The sequence below is a fragment of the Cucurbita pepo genome, chromosome 10 (genome assembly GCF_057944985.1).
Source record: "Cucurbita pepo subsp. pepo isolate OVF chromosome 10, ASM5794498v1, whole genome shotgun sequence".
Classification (NCBI taxonomy): domain Eukaryota; kingdom Viridiplantae; phylum Streptophyta; class Magnoliopsida; order Cucurbitales; family Cucurbitaceae; genus Cucurbita; species Cucurbita pepo.
This window is the reverse complement of record NC_141807.1, coordinates 18,517,388-18,534,289: the sequence shown is the minus strand read 5'-3', so window position 1 is coordinate 18,534,289 and position 16,902 is coordinate 18,517,388. Positions and strand designations below refer to the sequence as shown.

General features: G+C 35.9%; 1 protein-coding gene across 1 annotated transcript; it reads left to right on the top strand.

Moving 5' to 3' along the window:
* The first annotated feature begins 266 nt into the window (after positions 1-266).
* On the top strand, positions 267-15,673 carry LOC111803390 (uncharacterized). The gene is made up of 8 exons (XM_087127642.1): positions 267-803; positions 1,273-1,641; positions 1,727-1,986; positions 5,071-5,212; positions 5,388-5,759; positions 5,984-6,115; positions 13,023-13,151; positions 13,243-15,673. Exons 1-8 carry the CDS (start codon positions 681-683, stop codon positions 15,529-15,531), a joined length of 3,816 nt encoding a protein of 1,271 aa, XP_086983768.1. The 5' UTR covers positions 267-680; the 3' UTR covers positions 15,532-15,673.
* The last annotated feature ends 1,229 nt before the right edge of the window (positions 15,674-16,902 follow it).

Genomic DNA, 16,902 nt, shown 5'->3' with positions numbered 1-16,902 from the left:
TTTGTTCGAGGGGAGGTGTTGGATGATGAAAGTTCGGGACAATATTATACTATTGTGGAGAGTCGTGTTGGTCTGGACAGTCCTCTTCACGTTTAATTAATATAAAATTACTAAGTATGAATGTGTCACAATTTAAAATATAAATTTTGAGAGAAAAATTGGTAATTTAACAAAAATATAAGGTGAGAAAAATAAAAATAGTGATTGGTTGATTAGAGATATAACAGCCTCATTTCTTTTCGGTTAATTGTAATTGTAATTGTAATTTCATTTCTCCTCTCTTCGTCTGCTCTCTCTCTTTATCTCTCTAGCGGGCAATGTAAACGTAGCAGCAGCCAATCTCATTGTCATCGACCAGAAACCCCTACATCGGTTTTCTCTCTTTTTCAATCTTCTTTTTCATGCCCCATCGATTCCGTTTATGTTATGCTATTCAAATCTAGTCCAATCGAATCCAATTCGATATAATCCATCTTTTCGTAGTCTTGATCAGATTTGCTTCGGGACGGAGTTATTTCAATCCGCCCACGATCTGTTATATTGTTCTAATTACCTATTGCGATTGTAATTCTTAGCTACTATTCGTTTTGGCTCGCTTTTTGGCTCTCGATCAGATTGGGTTCATTTCAGGTTGTGAGGCAATGGAAGAATTGAGAAATGTAACTATAAGGGCTTGAAAGATGCCTGGGTTAACACAAAAGAATTACCATTTAAATTGTGGGTCATCGGCTATATACTCGCTCTCGGCCAATGGATTTTGGTCCCAGCATCGCGACGATGTTAGCTACAATCAGCTCCAGAAGGTATTCATTTCTCTCGTTGCCAGACGATTTAATTGGAGTTTTTATTGCTTCATTTGTTCCTTTTTTTTTTCCGAATAATTGCTACTAGATTAGATCACTTTCCTGCGCTGGATTCTTGTCACATTCCTGCTCTATATTTTTTCCCTGAATTAGTACTTCATAAAAGCCTGGATTCATTAGTGCCACCGATGTCATCTACCGGAGGAGTGTCTAGCATTTTAGATGTGGGTGTTCGACACTGTAGGCGTTTCATTTCTTTACTCGAAATTGAGTTACTGAAACTTCATGTTTCCTCTGCATGTATCTCTTTATGAACAGAAAATATTATTTGTACGCAACTAAAGTATCACATTGTTTAATTATGCCTTAAATCGTTAATTGGGATAAGTATGATCTAATTCCAGCATTACTTGGAACTGATGTGGTGAACTCATCATCAACTAATAAGTTGTGTATACTCTCAATGTAGTTTTGGATTGAGCTGCTGCCCCAAGCCAGGCAAAAACTCCTGAGAATTGACAAGCAAACCCTCTTTGAGCAAGCTCGTAAGAATATGTATTGCTCTAGATGTAATGGTTTGCTGCTTGAAGGATTTTTGCAGATTGTCTTATATGGGAAGTCTTTACAACAAGGAAAAACACGTGTGAATCATGCATGCAACAGATTAGGGGTTTCAAAAAATCAAGCAGGTGATGGAGCGTTGACGGGTAATGGGTTTGAAGATGAAATTCAAGATCCATCCGTCCATCCTTGGGGTGGTTTGACTACAACACGTGATGGGTTGCTGACACTTTTAGATTGCTATTTGTGTTCAAAGTCTTTCCTGGATCTCCAAAATGTAAGTGCTTATTTTTAGTTTTCTTTGCTACTAAGCACTCCAAATCAGCGCATCCTTGTAATCACTAAGGTTTTCCTTGAAGCAGGTCTTTGATAGTGCACGTGCTAGGGAGCGAGAACGAGAATTGCTTTATCCAGATGCCTGTGGTGGGGGAGGTCGTGGTTGGATTAGTCAAGGAACAGCAAGTTATGGCAGGGGACATGGAACAAGGGAAACATGTGCCTTGCACACTGCTCGGCTTTCTTGTGATACATTGGTTGATTTTTGGTCAGCATTAGGAGAAGAGACTCGACTATCTCTTCTAAGGATGAAAGAAGAAGATTTTATTGAGAGGCTAATGTACAGGTGTCTAGCTAATGCTCATCCTTTGTTTCATGCATTTATTTAAATTAATGGATGGAAAATGTGATAGTCGATGCTCGATGGGGACTTTAGTATATAATATAATCTTTAGGGATACGAAGTATCATAGACACATTTAGAGTAAAACTAACATGAATAAATAGAAGCTTGACTTCTTAATAAGAAATAAACCTGTTTATTTATTTATTTTTAATTTATTTTTTTAATGCATCTTGAAGATTTAAGCTAGTCTAGAATACTTCCCTTGTATGTATATATTTTCATTTTTCTCCCTGAAAGCGTGATTTCTATAAAAAAGAAAGTGTAGAATTACTGCTGTCTTGATTTATTGTATATATATAATTTTAGTTATGAAACCTATAACTTAAGTAGATTCTAGTTTACAAGCCAAGAAAATTCTTGTATAATTAGTCTTCCGATGATTGTATATACGTAAGATGGTATGCTCCTTTTAAGTGTAAAAATTTGGGCGACTTACAAACATATTGAAATGACAATGTACAAATAGGGGGCAGCTTCTAATCCTTGGGATGAGTAGATAATAAATGTATTGGAAGCATTGGAAGGTGCCTTTTCTCTTTCAATTATTGTAGAGTCGACTTGTGGGAAGTTTTATGAAATATTTATGGAGATCTCATACTATTTGGCCTAAACTGAGATGAGTAGATAATAAATGTTTTGGAGGCATTGGAGGTGTTTTTTCTCTTTGAATTATTGTGGCATTGACTTTTGAGAACTATTATGAAGTATTAATGTGGAGCTCATACTTTTGACCTAAAATTAAAGAGGATTTTAGGGATGAAATTGCAGGAGTTTCTGGTTTTTGTTGGCAGACATGGTGTGTTTGGAAAGGGTTTTGGTGGTTTGTTTCTAGATGAGCTGAATACTCTATGGCACAAGGTCATAGTGAGCAAGTATGCCCCTCACCTTTTCAAATGCATTGTGGCTATGGTCTTGAAAGGCGCATTTAGAAACTCTTGGAAGTACATTGCTTTTAGTTGTTCCTTATTCTCTAATTTCATTCATGGTTCTATTCGAGATGATTCAAACTCTTATTTCTAGGAAGATTGATGGTAGCGTGATACTTCTATTCATAACTTGTTTTCTCATTTGTACTAGCTTTCCTCTTTGAGGTTTAGTCCTATGGCTCTGGTCATTTCTTATTCAAGTAATTGGCATTTGCTTAACTTTGGCGTCTAACATCCCTTGTTGGACAGGGAAACCTTGGATGTGCCTCTCTCCTTACTCTATTAGGAGAGGTCCATCTTCGTCTAATCCCTCTAAAGGGTTTTCTTGTCATTCTTTTCTCCTTCTTGGGTGCAGAAAGTTTTCTTACAAACTCTTTGTTTTCCTCGTGGAAGATAAAATATTTCCAAGAAGGTTAAGTTCCTTGCATGACAAGTTTTATTTGGGAAAATCCACACCATAGATCGCATTCAAAGACACTTTTCTTTTTTACTTAAGCGCAGTGGGGTACTTCTTGTAGGGAAGCGGTTGAAGATCTAATCGTATCCTTTGGTGACGCAAGTTTGCTCATTTGGATGCGTTTTTGGAGATGTTTGGTGTGAGTGTGTCGTGTATCTATTGTTATCGTTTCATGATGGAAGAGGTTTTATTCCATCCCCATCTCAAGATAAGGGCTTAACATTGTGGCAACCCTTTTTTTTTTTTTTAAATTTAATTTATGGACCATTCAGTTAGAGAAGGATGATAGAGTGTTTAGAGGGTCTGAGATATCATGAAAAGAGGTGTGGATTATTTCCAAGTTTAATACCTCTCGTCAGGTGTCTGCTCGAGAGACTTTTGTTACTTCCATCTCAGTCTTGTTACTTTGGACTCGAGTTATTTATTTATATATTATTATTATTATTATTGTGGTTATTATTATTATTTTTTAATATTGTTATGTTTTTAGGTGTTTTAGGTGCTGTCTTGGCTACATTTTTTGGGTGTTGTTTTTGTATGCCCTTTTTGTAGCCTTTCATTTATTCTCAATGAAAGATCAATTCTATAAAGAACAAAACTTACTCTACACTTCTTTTGTCATTAATGTTTTTTAAAAGCCTTGGTAGAGGTAGTAATTGGCTGAGTTATCGTCTTGTATTCTATTGATATGAAATAGGTAAGTGATATTTGGTTCCTTGTTAGATTTCATGCTTTTCTTTGGATTTCAATTTCGAAGATCTTTTGTAACTATTTGATAGGAACTAGCCATTTTCTCTGATAGAGTGTCCTTTTGAGGGCTTGATTTTTTGTATACCTATGTACTCTTCCATTTATTCTCAATGGAAGTTGTTTGCATAAAACAAACACGTAACTGTACTTTAATATTTTTGAAGAATGTAACAGACTAATATTATTTTTCTAGTCATTTTAGCCTTTACACCTGTTCGGTGCATCACATGGGGCCATAAATATTTTCTTTAAGAGTTGTAAGCCTCTTTTGATCCAAAGAGGCCTGAGACTTTAGCCTAAAAATTTGAGCCTGATCTTGAAGTGTGCCTCAAGGTGTAAGCCTCAGAAGTGTTTTGAAAAATTGGTTCTACTTGTTAGGTTTTTGCATATTCTGCTGACACTTATTTGCACAAATTCCAATAGTATTTAAGATTCTTATAGTTAATGAGGAATATAGGAAACTAGCCTTGTTTATTTTAATATGGCGAGCAATCATTGGTGTATTTATCCTTTTTTATGACAAAGAAATGGAACTTTTCATTGATGAAATGAAAAGAGAATAATGCTCAAAAGTTACAAACTCCACAAGGGAGTGAATAATAAAAAGATAAAAAGATTACAATGGAAAAATACAGTCATGCCAAATGAGACATGAATCTTGGATAGAGTGTCCAGAAAAGAGGTTGGTGAGTGCACACCAAGAAGAGACCCTCAAATGAGGCTAAACAAACCAAGCTGACCAATGCTTTAAATGTTTCTTAACCACCAGCAACTTTTCGTGCAAAGGCCTAATAAATGATTAACCAGTTTTCTCTCCTGCATTTTCTTGCCTTGTAATTATTATTATTATTATTATTAATTTCTTCTTACAGTATGTTGATTGTCTCACAGGTTTGACAGCAAGAGGTTTTGTAGAGATTGCAGAAGAAATGTGATCCGTGAGTTCAAGGAACTAAAGGAGCTGAAGCGCATAAGAAGAGAGCCTTGCTGCACTAGTTGGTTTTGTGTTGCAGATATGGCATTTAATTACGAGGTGCATCCTTGCACTTCTCTTCAACTTTAAGTGCTCTTCTACGATCATGGTTATAATGTAAATTTCACAATTAATATGATTAATAATTATAACGACTATGTAGATTCTTAAGATTTCTCTAGATTGTGAGCTTTTTGCAATCAGCATGAAAGAATTTATAATGCTGTTGTCTCAGGTATCAGATGACACAATCCAGGCCGATTGGCATCAAACTTTTGCTGACTCTGTGGAGACATATCATTATTTTGAATGGGCTGTTGGAACAGGAGAAGGAAAATCTGATATTCTGGAGTTTGAAAATGTTGGCATGAATGGAAGTGTCAAAATGAATGGCCTTGATCTTGGTGGTTTGAATTCATGCTTTATTACCCTCAGAGCTTGGAAATTGGATGGACGCTGCACTGAGCTCTCAGTGAAAGCTCATGCGTTGAAAGGTCAACAATGTGTTCATCGCAGGCTTACAGTTGGTGATGGATTTGTTACAATCACAAGAGGGGAAAGTATTAGGAGGTTTTTTGAGCATGCTGAAGAGGCCGAGGAGGAGGAGGTTGTTCTCTTTCTTGTAATTTTGTCTCTCTAGGTTTTTTCCTATCATAAACTTTTGTACGTGAGTCATATTTCAATAATGAATGGGTTTTTTTTTGTTTCTGCAATGAAAAAAAATATCTGCAGCATTATATTACTAGAACTTGAAATTCTTGTGGGTGACAAATGTTTTCATCTTCTAAATCTTGATAACTCTAATTGCTTCTCTGAATTATGTGCTTTTAGGAGGATGATTCTATGGATAAAGATGCAAATGGTTTGGATGGAGATTGTTCTCGTCCTCAAAAGCATGCAAAGAGTCCCGAACTTGCTCGGGAGTTTCTTTTGGATGCTGCAACTGTCATTTTTAAAGAACAGGCATGTTATCTGCAACCTTTTTGGCTTGTGCTTTCTTGCTAGTTGGCCTGTGTGATACTATTCTTTCTTGAAGACAATCACATGTTAAAATCTCTTGTTTTAAGAAATTTTATTAAGCACCAGGGATATAATTACCAGTTAGGCTCATTGGGACAAGGAAAAACCAATTAAAAGTTAAAATTACTATATCTATGGAATCTAGTGAAAGTGTTGGGCTTTATTTTCACATGCGATTCTTGGTTCTATATGTCTATATTTTTCTTTCTTTTGTTTTTTTCTTCCAATTTTTTAGTTATTATTTAATAAGATGTAGAAAAGAGGTCTAATATCTAACCAAGGTGGCTACAACTTCCTCCTGTAATTTCTCCCAAGACTTCAAGAAATTAGTGATGACTATGTCAGTCCAAATAGTTCCGGTTTTACCCATTTAGGCTAGGAGTGGATGCTAGAAATGAGATAATATAAGATGAGGGAAAATTGGAAAGAATTAGGGAGAAGAAAAATAGGAGGAGAAATTCTCAAAATATTAAACTAATTTCAATGTTGGTCTAATTACTGCAGTTTACTAATAGGTCAGTCTGTTTGATGGGAATCTGAATCCAGATGCTTGAGAATCCATACTTTCAGTGTTGTTAGGTAGCCTTCTTTTTTTTTTTTTTTTTTTTTTTTGAGAAGAAATATTCAAGATCCCAAAATTGAATGACAAAAAGGAGTTCCACTTGGCCAGAAGCGTAGTATCACTATAATAAGAAAAAGAAGAGAGAACGTTCACACCAAGATTTAGCCCTTAGGAGATCATCCATTAAGGAATAAAAAGAAGCTTCAGTCCCTTCAAGAAGTTTACTATTTCTTTCTAGCCTCAGGTTTGAAAAGAAGTCTTTCACCTGGCACAGCCAAAGGGTTTATTGCTCGTTCTGGCAGGGGTGCCATAGTAGGACACCTGATAAGAGGTTATAGATGGATGTAGGCAAGGCCGTGGCCCATTTGAAATTGATGTGCATAAAGGTCCAGAAGCTATGGACAGTGGAATAGTGGATGAATACGTGGGCTTGAGACTGATAATCTGGCAAATATGGTACTAGCTGGGGAGAGAGAGAGAGAGAATAGTAAGGAGCCTTCCTTTCAATCAAATTACGAGTGTTATCTCCCCGTTAGTTAGCTAGCATTGGAAGAATTTGACCTTTTTTTGACAGAAGCTTTCCCAGATTGTCAATTAGAGGGGAGATGAACCTTTATCTAGCAAAGAAGCATATAAGGAATGCACTGTGAAGCTATTGTCCAAAGCCCATTCCATCTATCTTTTCTGTTTTGAGGATGAAAGGCCATCAATCTCTTCATCTTTCAGGTTTCTGATGAGGATGAGACTTCGAGAGTTAGGAATCCACCACTCTTTTTACGCATTTGAATGTCTTTAAATATTTGGTTTGTTTTATTTGATTTGTAAGATTTATACATGGATATGTGCTGTAGTTACTGAAATATCTTGCACATAATACAACTGAATGGGCTAACCACCATGGACCCTCTAGCCAATATCCGACCCAAGGTGTGAACTCTTCCATGTAAAACGTACCAAACAAAGAACTTGACTTTCTTGAAATAATTGACCTTCCACCTAGAAAAAAATGAAAATGCTTGACAAGAAAGGGGGACGGACCAAACACAAAAAGAGAGAATTACAGAAGAAAGCCTTTGGACAGTTCGAGACTTCAAAAGCGAACATCCCTCTTATCAGGATTAGAAGTCCCCCAACAAAAATAATGTTCGACATTTCCCTACAAAAACCTAGAGAAGGAGAAGGCAGGTTCTTAGAATGTGAAATAATCGAACGAACCAAATGATACTTACAGCTTATATAACCAGTGATGTAAGATGCAGATGGGTCCAACAACCAACCAATCAAATGTATCTTTCCCATCATTCACCACATTATGAACAAAATCGGAAAAGAAATTAAGTTTAGCTGAAAAATCTTTCCACGGGTTTCTGGTATGCTTTAGCCCCACTAACTGTCTATTCAAAAGGACGAGGACCGTGCTTGCTAACAATAACCATGTGCCATAAGATGACAGAATCATGATGGAATCGTCGAAACCATTTAGCCCAAAGGACTTTATTCCTTGCCCTTAGATTTCTCAAGCCTAAGCCACCTAGGTCCAGTGGTGTCTTTCCACCTCACAAGATGAGATCATTTTCCCTCCTCAACATTCTCTTAGAGGAAATCCCTCATCAATTTCTCAATGGTCTTACTAATCACACTAGGGATTTTAACCAGGGGCAATAGATGAATAGGAATGTCACTCAGGACCGATTGTATAAGGGTAAGGCCTCCACCCTTCGTAAAAAAGCTCTTTCTCTAGGATGAAAGCCTATTCAAACCTTACCAATGCCTAGGTCTAGAGTGTAAAGCTCCTAGGATCATGCCCCAAAGGAGTCTGACACTTGTTAGGCATGTGTCAAATGGTCGTTTAGTATAATAAATAAAATACATTGTAATATAAGAAAAATAACGATGTTAGAATAAAACAAGTCAAGTAAGGTAGTGAAGCTTGATTTAAAAGTTACTTTGGTTAGAATTTGTTTGCAATATGTTTTCTCTTGAACTTACCGAAGAAGTTTGATGTCTCTTCACATGAACATGTTCCTCTTGTCCAAGACCTCACCATATCATTAAAATCCCCCTCTTGCGACCAACACATCCTATTACAAGCCAATTAAACTCCAAAAACCTTGTCCCAAATTGTACATTAAAGGAGATATCCTAGTTAAAACATGCTTTTGATTCTTCGACATATTTTAACAGTTAAACCATCACTTGTTACTTCAAAAAACATGAGACATCAACAATTAGGTAAAAATATTTGGAACACTGACTTATTCGAATAAAAAAATAATAATAAATAAAATAATATATATATATATATATATATATATAGAGAGAGAGAGAGAGAGAGAGAGAGAGAGACCAGTGGAACTTTTTGAAATTTAGGAACTAAATAGACAACCATCAAAGTTGGACTTACTTTTACTTTAACATTTTTCTTTATATAACATTTAAAAACGTGAAAGAAAGATAATTGGAGTGAATAGTGAATAAGAAAGAAAAATTAGGAACATCATTGTCATAACAAGATTCCTTTCAAGAGAGTCTTAGAAACTGAAGTGAATAAAAATTCCTTGGATGCTGCTCCAGTGGAAAATCTAACCATATTATTTGGAGATCCTGTTTGTCCTTTCAATTTAGACCCTTCTTTGTGGGGTTTTGGAGTTTGTTTGGCATGGAGCAAGGATTGTAGGGCTATGATGGAGGAGGTTTTGCCTTTTCATCCTTTTAGGGAGTGAGTAATTTTCTATGGCAGGCTTGCTTCTTTGCAGTTCTCTTATGGGATTTGGCTCGAGAGAAATAATAAAAGCTTTAGAGGGAATCAGAGTTTTGTATAGGAGGTGTGGGAGGTCATTAGGTTTAATACCTTGTTTGGGCCTTGGTGGCAAGATCTTTTGTAACTATTGATTAGGAAAAAGGTTTTATTCCCTAGGATTGGGGCCCTTTATTATAGTTCTTTGGGTTCCTCTTGTTGGTTTTATTGTTATTTTTATGCTAGGTACATTTGTTCGTTTGTTCATATCTCTGTTTGGCATCTCATCAAGAAACAATAAAAAAATCCTGCATCAATTGATATTGATACTACAATTAGCAATGCCCATCTTCTGAAAATATATAAACTAGCTTTTAACGATTGAGCAGAGTGTTATTAGGTTAGTCCACAAGCAAAACAGAGAGCAATTGCATCATTACAAATTATCCCTTTATTCGTCTACAAGAATTAGGAAATGAGTAATTGCCATGGGGACAATTCAGTTGCTCTCTATTTTAAAGTAAGGTCATGTAGATAAATTTTTAAAGAATCTTTAATCTCAAAACCATCCTGGATAGGATTTATGGCTTCCTCGAGGGAATCTAGATCCTCAATGTCATTGAGGAACTTTTGTTTGTATCGATGAAAATTCCAAATGATTTCTATTGTAAGATTTTATTTTGTGATTGAGAGTCCTGCCTAGAACCTTACCATAAGCTAAAAATGAGAGGAAATTGAAGAAAATATGCTTGTATTACCGATTATCCATCCATTGGCTTCACCATATGGTCATCATACAACCGAGCACAATTTTCTATTATTTTAATATATATTGTTCTTGGAATATTACAAATTCATTTATCAAAATGAATATTTTTTGGTTCATCCATTGCATTGTTTGGCTACCTTTTGGAGGAAGAAAGCTGATTCAAGTATCTATGGGTTTCTTAATAAATGCTTGGTATTTTGTTTAGGAATGCTAAAAGACTTACTCAAGAATTATGATGGCAACTTTCATGTTTTAAAGGATTTAGCTAAAATTTCTTTGGAGAAAAATTCTTCTTTCAGTTGTAATGTGTGGGAAGAGGCAAATTACTTGAATGGAAAGCAGGGGATTGGATTTCAAGTGAATGAGATCTCAAAAGATTATTTTAAGTATTGTTGAAGAGTTGCCTTTTCTTATTCTCAATTGGTTAAAAAGGACCAAAAAGTGATGAAATTGAATTTTAGCGAGCTAATAGTTGTTTCTAGGTTGTTTTCTCACAACAATAGGAAGGAGATTAAATATGCCTTAGGACTATCATTATAAGGGCATTGTTTCAATTAATTTGTTCCTGATAGACCTGACATAACTATATTTTAATTTTGATGTCTTGTTCTAGGCTTTTGATTATGAAGGTATATGGAGATTCTACGTTGATTTGCATTTGTTTATTGAAAAAATGGTATCGTGAAAAGCAGTCATCTTAATTTTATTGAACGTTATGCTGGATGGATCTCCATCAAGAACTTGCCTCTAACCTAATGGGGTCATAAGCACATTTGAACTAGCGGCCATTACTTTGGTGGCCTTGAGAGTATTTCTTCCCCCAATCTTAATATGTTAGATTGCATGGGGCTCTTATAGAAGTTAAGAGGAATTTGTGTGGTTTTCTTCCCGCCATGATAGAAATCATAGGATAAGAAAGGAGGGAATATTTTTATTAGATTTAGTGATGTTGTAATTAATCATCCAAATATCGTTAATAGAGAGTTCTCTCCTTGAAAGACCTCTCCAATTCTCTGGACTTACATCTTTTACATCAAGTCATGGAAGGTGAAGGAACTTTTAACGTGAATGATGATGTAATTAATCACCAACTTTAGTTCCAGAGAATAGAGAGATTATAGTCACTGAAACAGGGATGAGTGTTTTTAATGGGTCTACTTTGAATGAGCGTCAACCATTTGTTTTAATTCAACAAGTTCTTGGGGATTTTTGTGAGCTCCCTACTATTTTAACGACCTTTATCCCTTTGCATTGCCTTCTGAGATTCATGTATCCCTTTTGGAGACCTCCATTAAAGTTCTCGAGTCCTCAATGCCCTTGATTGTGAAAGAGGTTAAAAATTGTTATATTATTGCATACCCCTTGTACTATACTCGGTGAAGTGAACCTATCATTTATTCTCAATCACCCATTGAGATATACTGTGGATCTTGATTTAATTGAAAAAAATTGTTCACGTCTCTTGGTCTCCTTCGTAAGACTAGGGATAATTGGAACTTATCAATATTATCTACATCAAGCCCTTTAATCCCTTCAAGTAGCCTTAAAGTTTTCTTCTCTTAATGGGTATATTTTTTTATCCATGAGATGATTCACTTGAAAAAGTCCTTATAGTTCATCTTTCTCCCTCTCGGTGTGGTGAATTCGATGTTGAATCTAAAGTTACCTAAGCAGTGTGAAATCTCTTGGGCAGCCAATGGTTAATCACTTTGATGATATGGAGATTGAAGACTCCCTTTTCAATGCTTTTGAGTTTCTATATTTTGGAAATGATATGGAGATTCTCCCTTGCCCTTCTTCGGTGCCTAGAAAATTTGCATGTCTTATTGAAGTTTGTGGTCTTGAATTACAGGAACTTCCTTCTTCAACTTCATAAGGACTAGTTTTTGTATCAAGCTTCCGGGGAATGTTTTTTTTTTTCATCTTTACATTCTCTTTTGGAAGTTCGAAGTTTTGGAGATTATGTTCTGGAGTTTCTTAGTTGGTGTGTTAGATCTTTCTGGAGGAGGATTTTTAGTCAGTATTTTCATGTTTTTGGATCTTATTGATTCTTATCTTTAGCTGTTGTGGTTGCTGTTTGAATTTGCTTTGGAGCTGAGCTTTTGTTTGATGGGTCGTTTTTATTTCTTGGTCGTTCTCTTTTGTTCGAAATTGTTTTAAGTTCTTGTCTGTTTTCTAGTTCTATTTTCTTTTCTTTTTTACTCCCTTTGGGAGTTTGTATCCTTTGAACATTTTCCTTTTTATTATATCAATGAGAAGTTGTTTCTTGACAGAAAAAAAAAGTGGAAAGAATTTTCTTTTGTTCAAGATGGATGCTGGGTTGATAATGACCGTTGACGTCATTCATCTAAATCTACTGATCACCTTCGCTTGTGGGATGTCTCATCTTCCTTTTTCTGTATATCCTCGACTCTTGATGAAAGTTTGAGTGATGTTCAACTTAAATTTGTTTATATCAGATTACGATTTCTTTGTTTTGAGTAGAAAAATTATATCCAATTGTTGCTTGGCATAAAACAAGTCAATATTATCCTATCTTTTCCTTAAGGATTGATACTTCTCTTATTTCAAAGAAATTTCTCTTGAACGTTTTGCTCGTTGGATTGAAAGTTCAAAGTCGTAGTGTCTTTCTTTTATTCCCACTTTCCAGTTAATCCATTGAATTTTTTATTGATATCTCATCTTCTTGCTTCTTTGACTGGAAATTCGATACTGGAATCGATCTAAGTTTTTCGTGGTATTATAGATTGTTTATATTCTTATAACTTGTTGTCTTTTCCAGGTTGAAAAAGCCTTCAGAGAAGGAACAGCACGCCAAAATGCACATAGCATCTTTGTGTGTCTTGCACTAAAATTACTGGAAGAACGAGTTCACATAGCATGCAAAGAAATCATTACTCTGGAAAAGCAGGTTCATTGCGAGCTATATCATTACTCATAGAAGTTTATTTACCTAGTTTAAGATCTCTCTTGACTGCTAACCTTTGTGAATTTTTCTGCAGATGAAACTTCTTGAAGAAGAAGAGAAGGAAAAGCGTGAAGAAAAAGAACGCAAAGAGCGGAAAAGGACAAAAGAAAGAGAGAAGAAACTCCGGAGAAAAGAAAGATTAAAAGGAAAGGAAAAGGATAAAGATAAGATAAGTTCTGAATCAGCTGAAGCATGTGCTCATTCTGATGTCTTGGAGGACTTGTCCCCATGTGATTTGGAGCCAAATTCCGATGCAGTCGGTGAAGTATGTGATGCCAGCGTGCCCGAGTCTTCCGATACTTTCAATGAGCTGTTTTTAAATGAATCCATCATTTCAGAAGGGCAAAATTCATATGATGATAGCTTTGATGGGAAACTTGGCGATGGAAATGATGGAAATGATGGAAATGAGTCTTTCATAGGTGATCAATCTAAAGTTTCTCGCTGGAGATTAAAATTTCCAAAGGAAGTTCAAGATCATTCTTTCAAGTGGTCTGAGAGGCGCCGATCTATGGTTTCAGAAAATGGGGCGCTGGTTAACAGATCTGAGCAAAGATATTATGCCGATAGTTTGGAAAATCCTTCCAGGAGTATGAATGCATCAAACAGGAAATTAAGAGCAAATTCATTAAAGGCCTATGGTCGACATGTCTCTAAGTTTAATGAAAAGATGCACTCTTCCAACAACTGGGTATCGTACGATTACCGTTCCTGTGTCTGTAACCAAAATAATGAATTTAACAAAAAGGCAGAGCCATTTGTTTCTTCAGTTAGAGTTAACCGAGATGTCAAATCTGCGAGCAAGTCAGAATCTTTATTTGATATGTCCAAGCAAAGTTATCGTTCTAACAAGTTCAGCTATGGAGATTATTCTCGTGATAGCGGAAGACTGAAAAACAAAGCTGCTTTGTTAAATAATTCTCCTGGTAAAGATTTTGTTTATTCAAAGAAAGTTTGGGAGCCCATGGAATCACAGAAGAAATATCCTAGAAGTAACTCTGACTCAAATGTTGCATTGAAGTCTTCAACTTTCAAGTTTGGTGTGGAAGCTGATTATGACCTTGTGAAGTCCAGGCATGAATGCTGCAGTGGTGAAGTTAGCGTAGCTTCTGGCACCGTTGATCAAGAGGAGAGTAATTCAACTGAATCTACTTCTGTTATCGAATCAGATGAAGTCTTCCAAAATGGACTTCCTATTGAATTGAAGGATCATAAAAACGTTGAAGAAGACGCATGTGAGGAGGTAACACCGTGTTCTGTAAATTCAACAGTAGACATGAAAATGACATCCAGTGGGACCAGTAACCAAGCAGGAACTAGCTCTCTAAATTCTGATAACTGCTCATCATGCCCGAGCGAAGGAGACAGTAATACTATCTGCTCGAACCATGGAAATTTAGAATCGTCGTCCACATCAGACTCAGAATATGCTAGCCATCAATCAGAAGGAAAGGAATCTTCAGCATCCATTCAGTATGGCTTTTCTGAGCATCATGAGATAAGGATGGATAAAGCAATTGGAGGTGATGCCATGGGGAGCACGAACTGTTCCGGTCTTTCGCAAGATAACGAGGGATGTAAAGTTCAAGGAAATGCACCGAAAAATGTTCCTCAAAACTTCGAAGCGGGATTCTCTGCTGTTAATCTGGATTCCCCATGTCATGTGACACTTCCTTCGGTTCAAAACCAAAATGTTCACTTTCCAGTGTTTCAGGTTCCTCCATCAATGGGCTATTACCACCAAAACTCAGTTTCATGGCCAGCAGCTGTCCATGCCAATGGAATAATGCCTTTCTCCTATTCAAATCACTGTCTATATGCCAATCCTCTTGGGTATGGTTTAAATGGTAACCCGCGCTTCTGCATGCGATATGGCCATTTGCATCATCTTGGTAATCCCGTCTTCAACCCGAGTCCCGTTCCTATTTATCAGCCAGCTACCAAAGCTAGCAATGGTATCTTTGTTGAAGACAGAACTCAGGTCTCTAAATCAGGTGCAATAACAGAAAGTTCTGTAGCTAATCCAGACGTCGTCGTTACCAGTGGACTCCCGTACGCACTCAGTTCACCACCAAGCGGAGATTGTAAGCAAAACGATACTTCTTCCAAACTGCAAAAGGATAGCTCAAGCTTTTCATTATTTCATTTTGGAGGGCCTGTTGCACTTTCAACGGGAGGTAAATTAAATCTCATGCCCTCTAAGGAAGACAATAATGAGGTGGAAGTTGTTGGAAATGGTCATGGTTTCAATAAGAAGGAAACTGCCATTGAAGAATACAACTTGTTTGCAGCAAGCAATGGCATGAGGTTCTCATTCTTCTGAATCGGAACAAGAAGATACGAGGTGGCTGTTTTCGATTTACTCGTCCCTATCTTCATATTAATTCTTTTTAATGGAATTTTACAGTACTTGCTACATAATAAGTTTTCTTGAAATCTCAATTTTACTTATAAGTTTTTCAGTAGTTGATGATTGCTCTCAAATTTAGTCTACTCATTATTTCTCCTGCTGTAGAAGTGAACACAAAAACAAAAGAAAAACAAAAAACAAAAGAAGGATGAAAGAGTGCGTGGTATCGTGTTTGCAGGTTCCCGAAACGAGTCGAGTTTTTCTATCGACACAAAATTTGTTGATATGAAGGTTTTGCTGCCTATCATTTGCTTGAATCTGTCGTTCGTTTTTGTACTTTTGACTTGAACTTGGCGTGCATACAAATCTTTGGGTTGTGACCCTTCAACTATTTTGACCCTTATTTTGGGGAGACATTCATATTCATAGGAAAGGGTTTCTGAAAAAGCTTGTGTTCTTCATATGTGGTTTGTTTAGATGTTTTGGCATGAGCTGGAAGAAGATATAGCAGAAAGAGAAAGACGAATATGGTAAGTGATCAATCTATACTTGTTGTTTTGTGGAGATTTGTCTCATTTAATTTGTGGTAATTTGTATAAGTGATCAATCCAGGTTGGTAATTTGTCTCATTTAATTTGATTGAAACAAATATTTAATTGAAAAAAGTAAATACCCTGACTATTTATGTGATAGTGATTAGTAAAATTAATGTGCAGGAGTAGATGGTAAATATGCCGGTTTTAATTGTGTATTTACAGTCAAAAGTGTCATGTTAATCCTTAACCAAAATGATGCGAGACAAAAATATAATGTAATGATCCGTGATGAGCTATAGAAAAAAAATTAAAGGGTACTACGAGTTGATGGAGAAGTACTACGAGTTATTCCAAGTATATGGTACTTCGGGGCACAAAGATTTCCTTTAGATGTATATATTGCAACAAAAAAGAAAAAGTTTTTCATTTTCTCCCGATTTTGTTCTCATTTTTCCTGTAATCCTCAATTTTCATCATTTCAACTGATACATCTTATTTCTCTATCTCGATATCATACTTTCCCTAGCCCGCACTAATTTGGAGAATATGAAGAACAAAGAAATAAAGAAAAGAGAAGGGGTTCCAAGTTAAACGAATTGTATGATGACTAACACGTACTATGTTGCTTATCTACATGTTATTTCTTGTATTATGATATGATGTAAAACAAATTGTTTTTACGAAGTTTCGCATATAGTAGTTATGACATACATGCCATAGTGATTCCAAAATGTTTATTAAATTAATAAAGTTACTTATTTACTAAAATTACTAATTAGTTAGCTAAGATACATCTTAAGTGTAATTA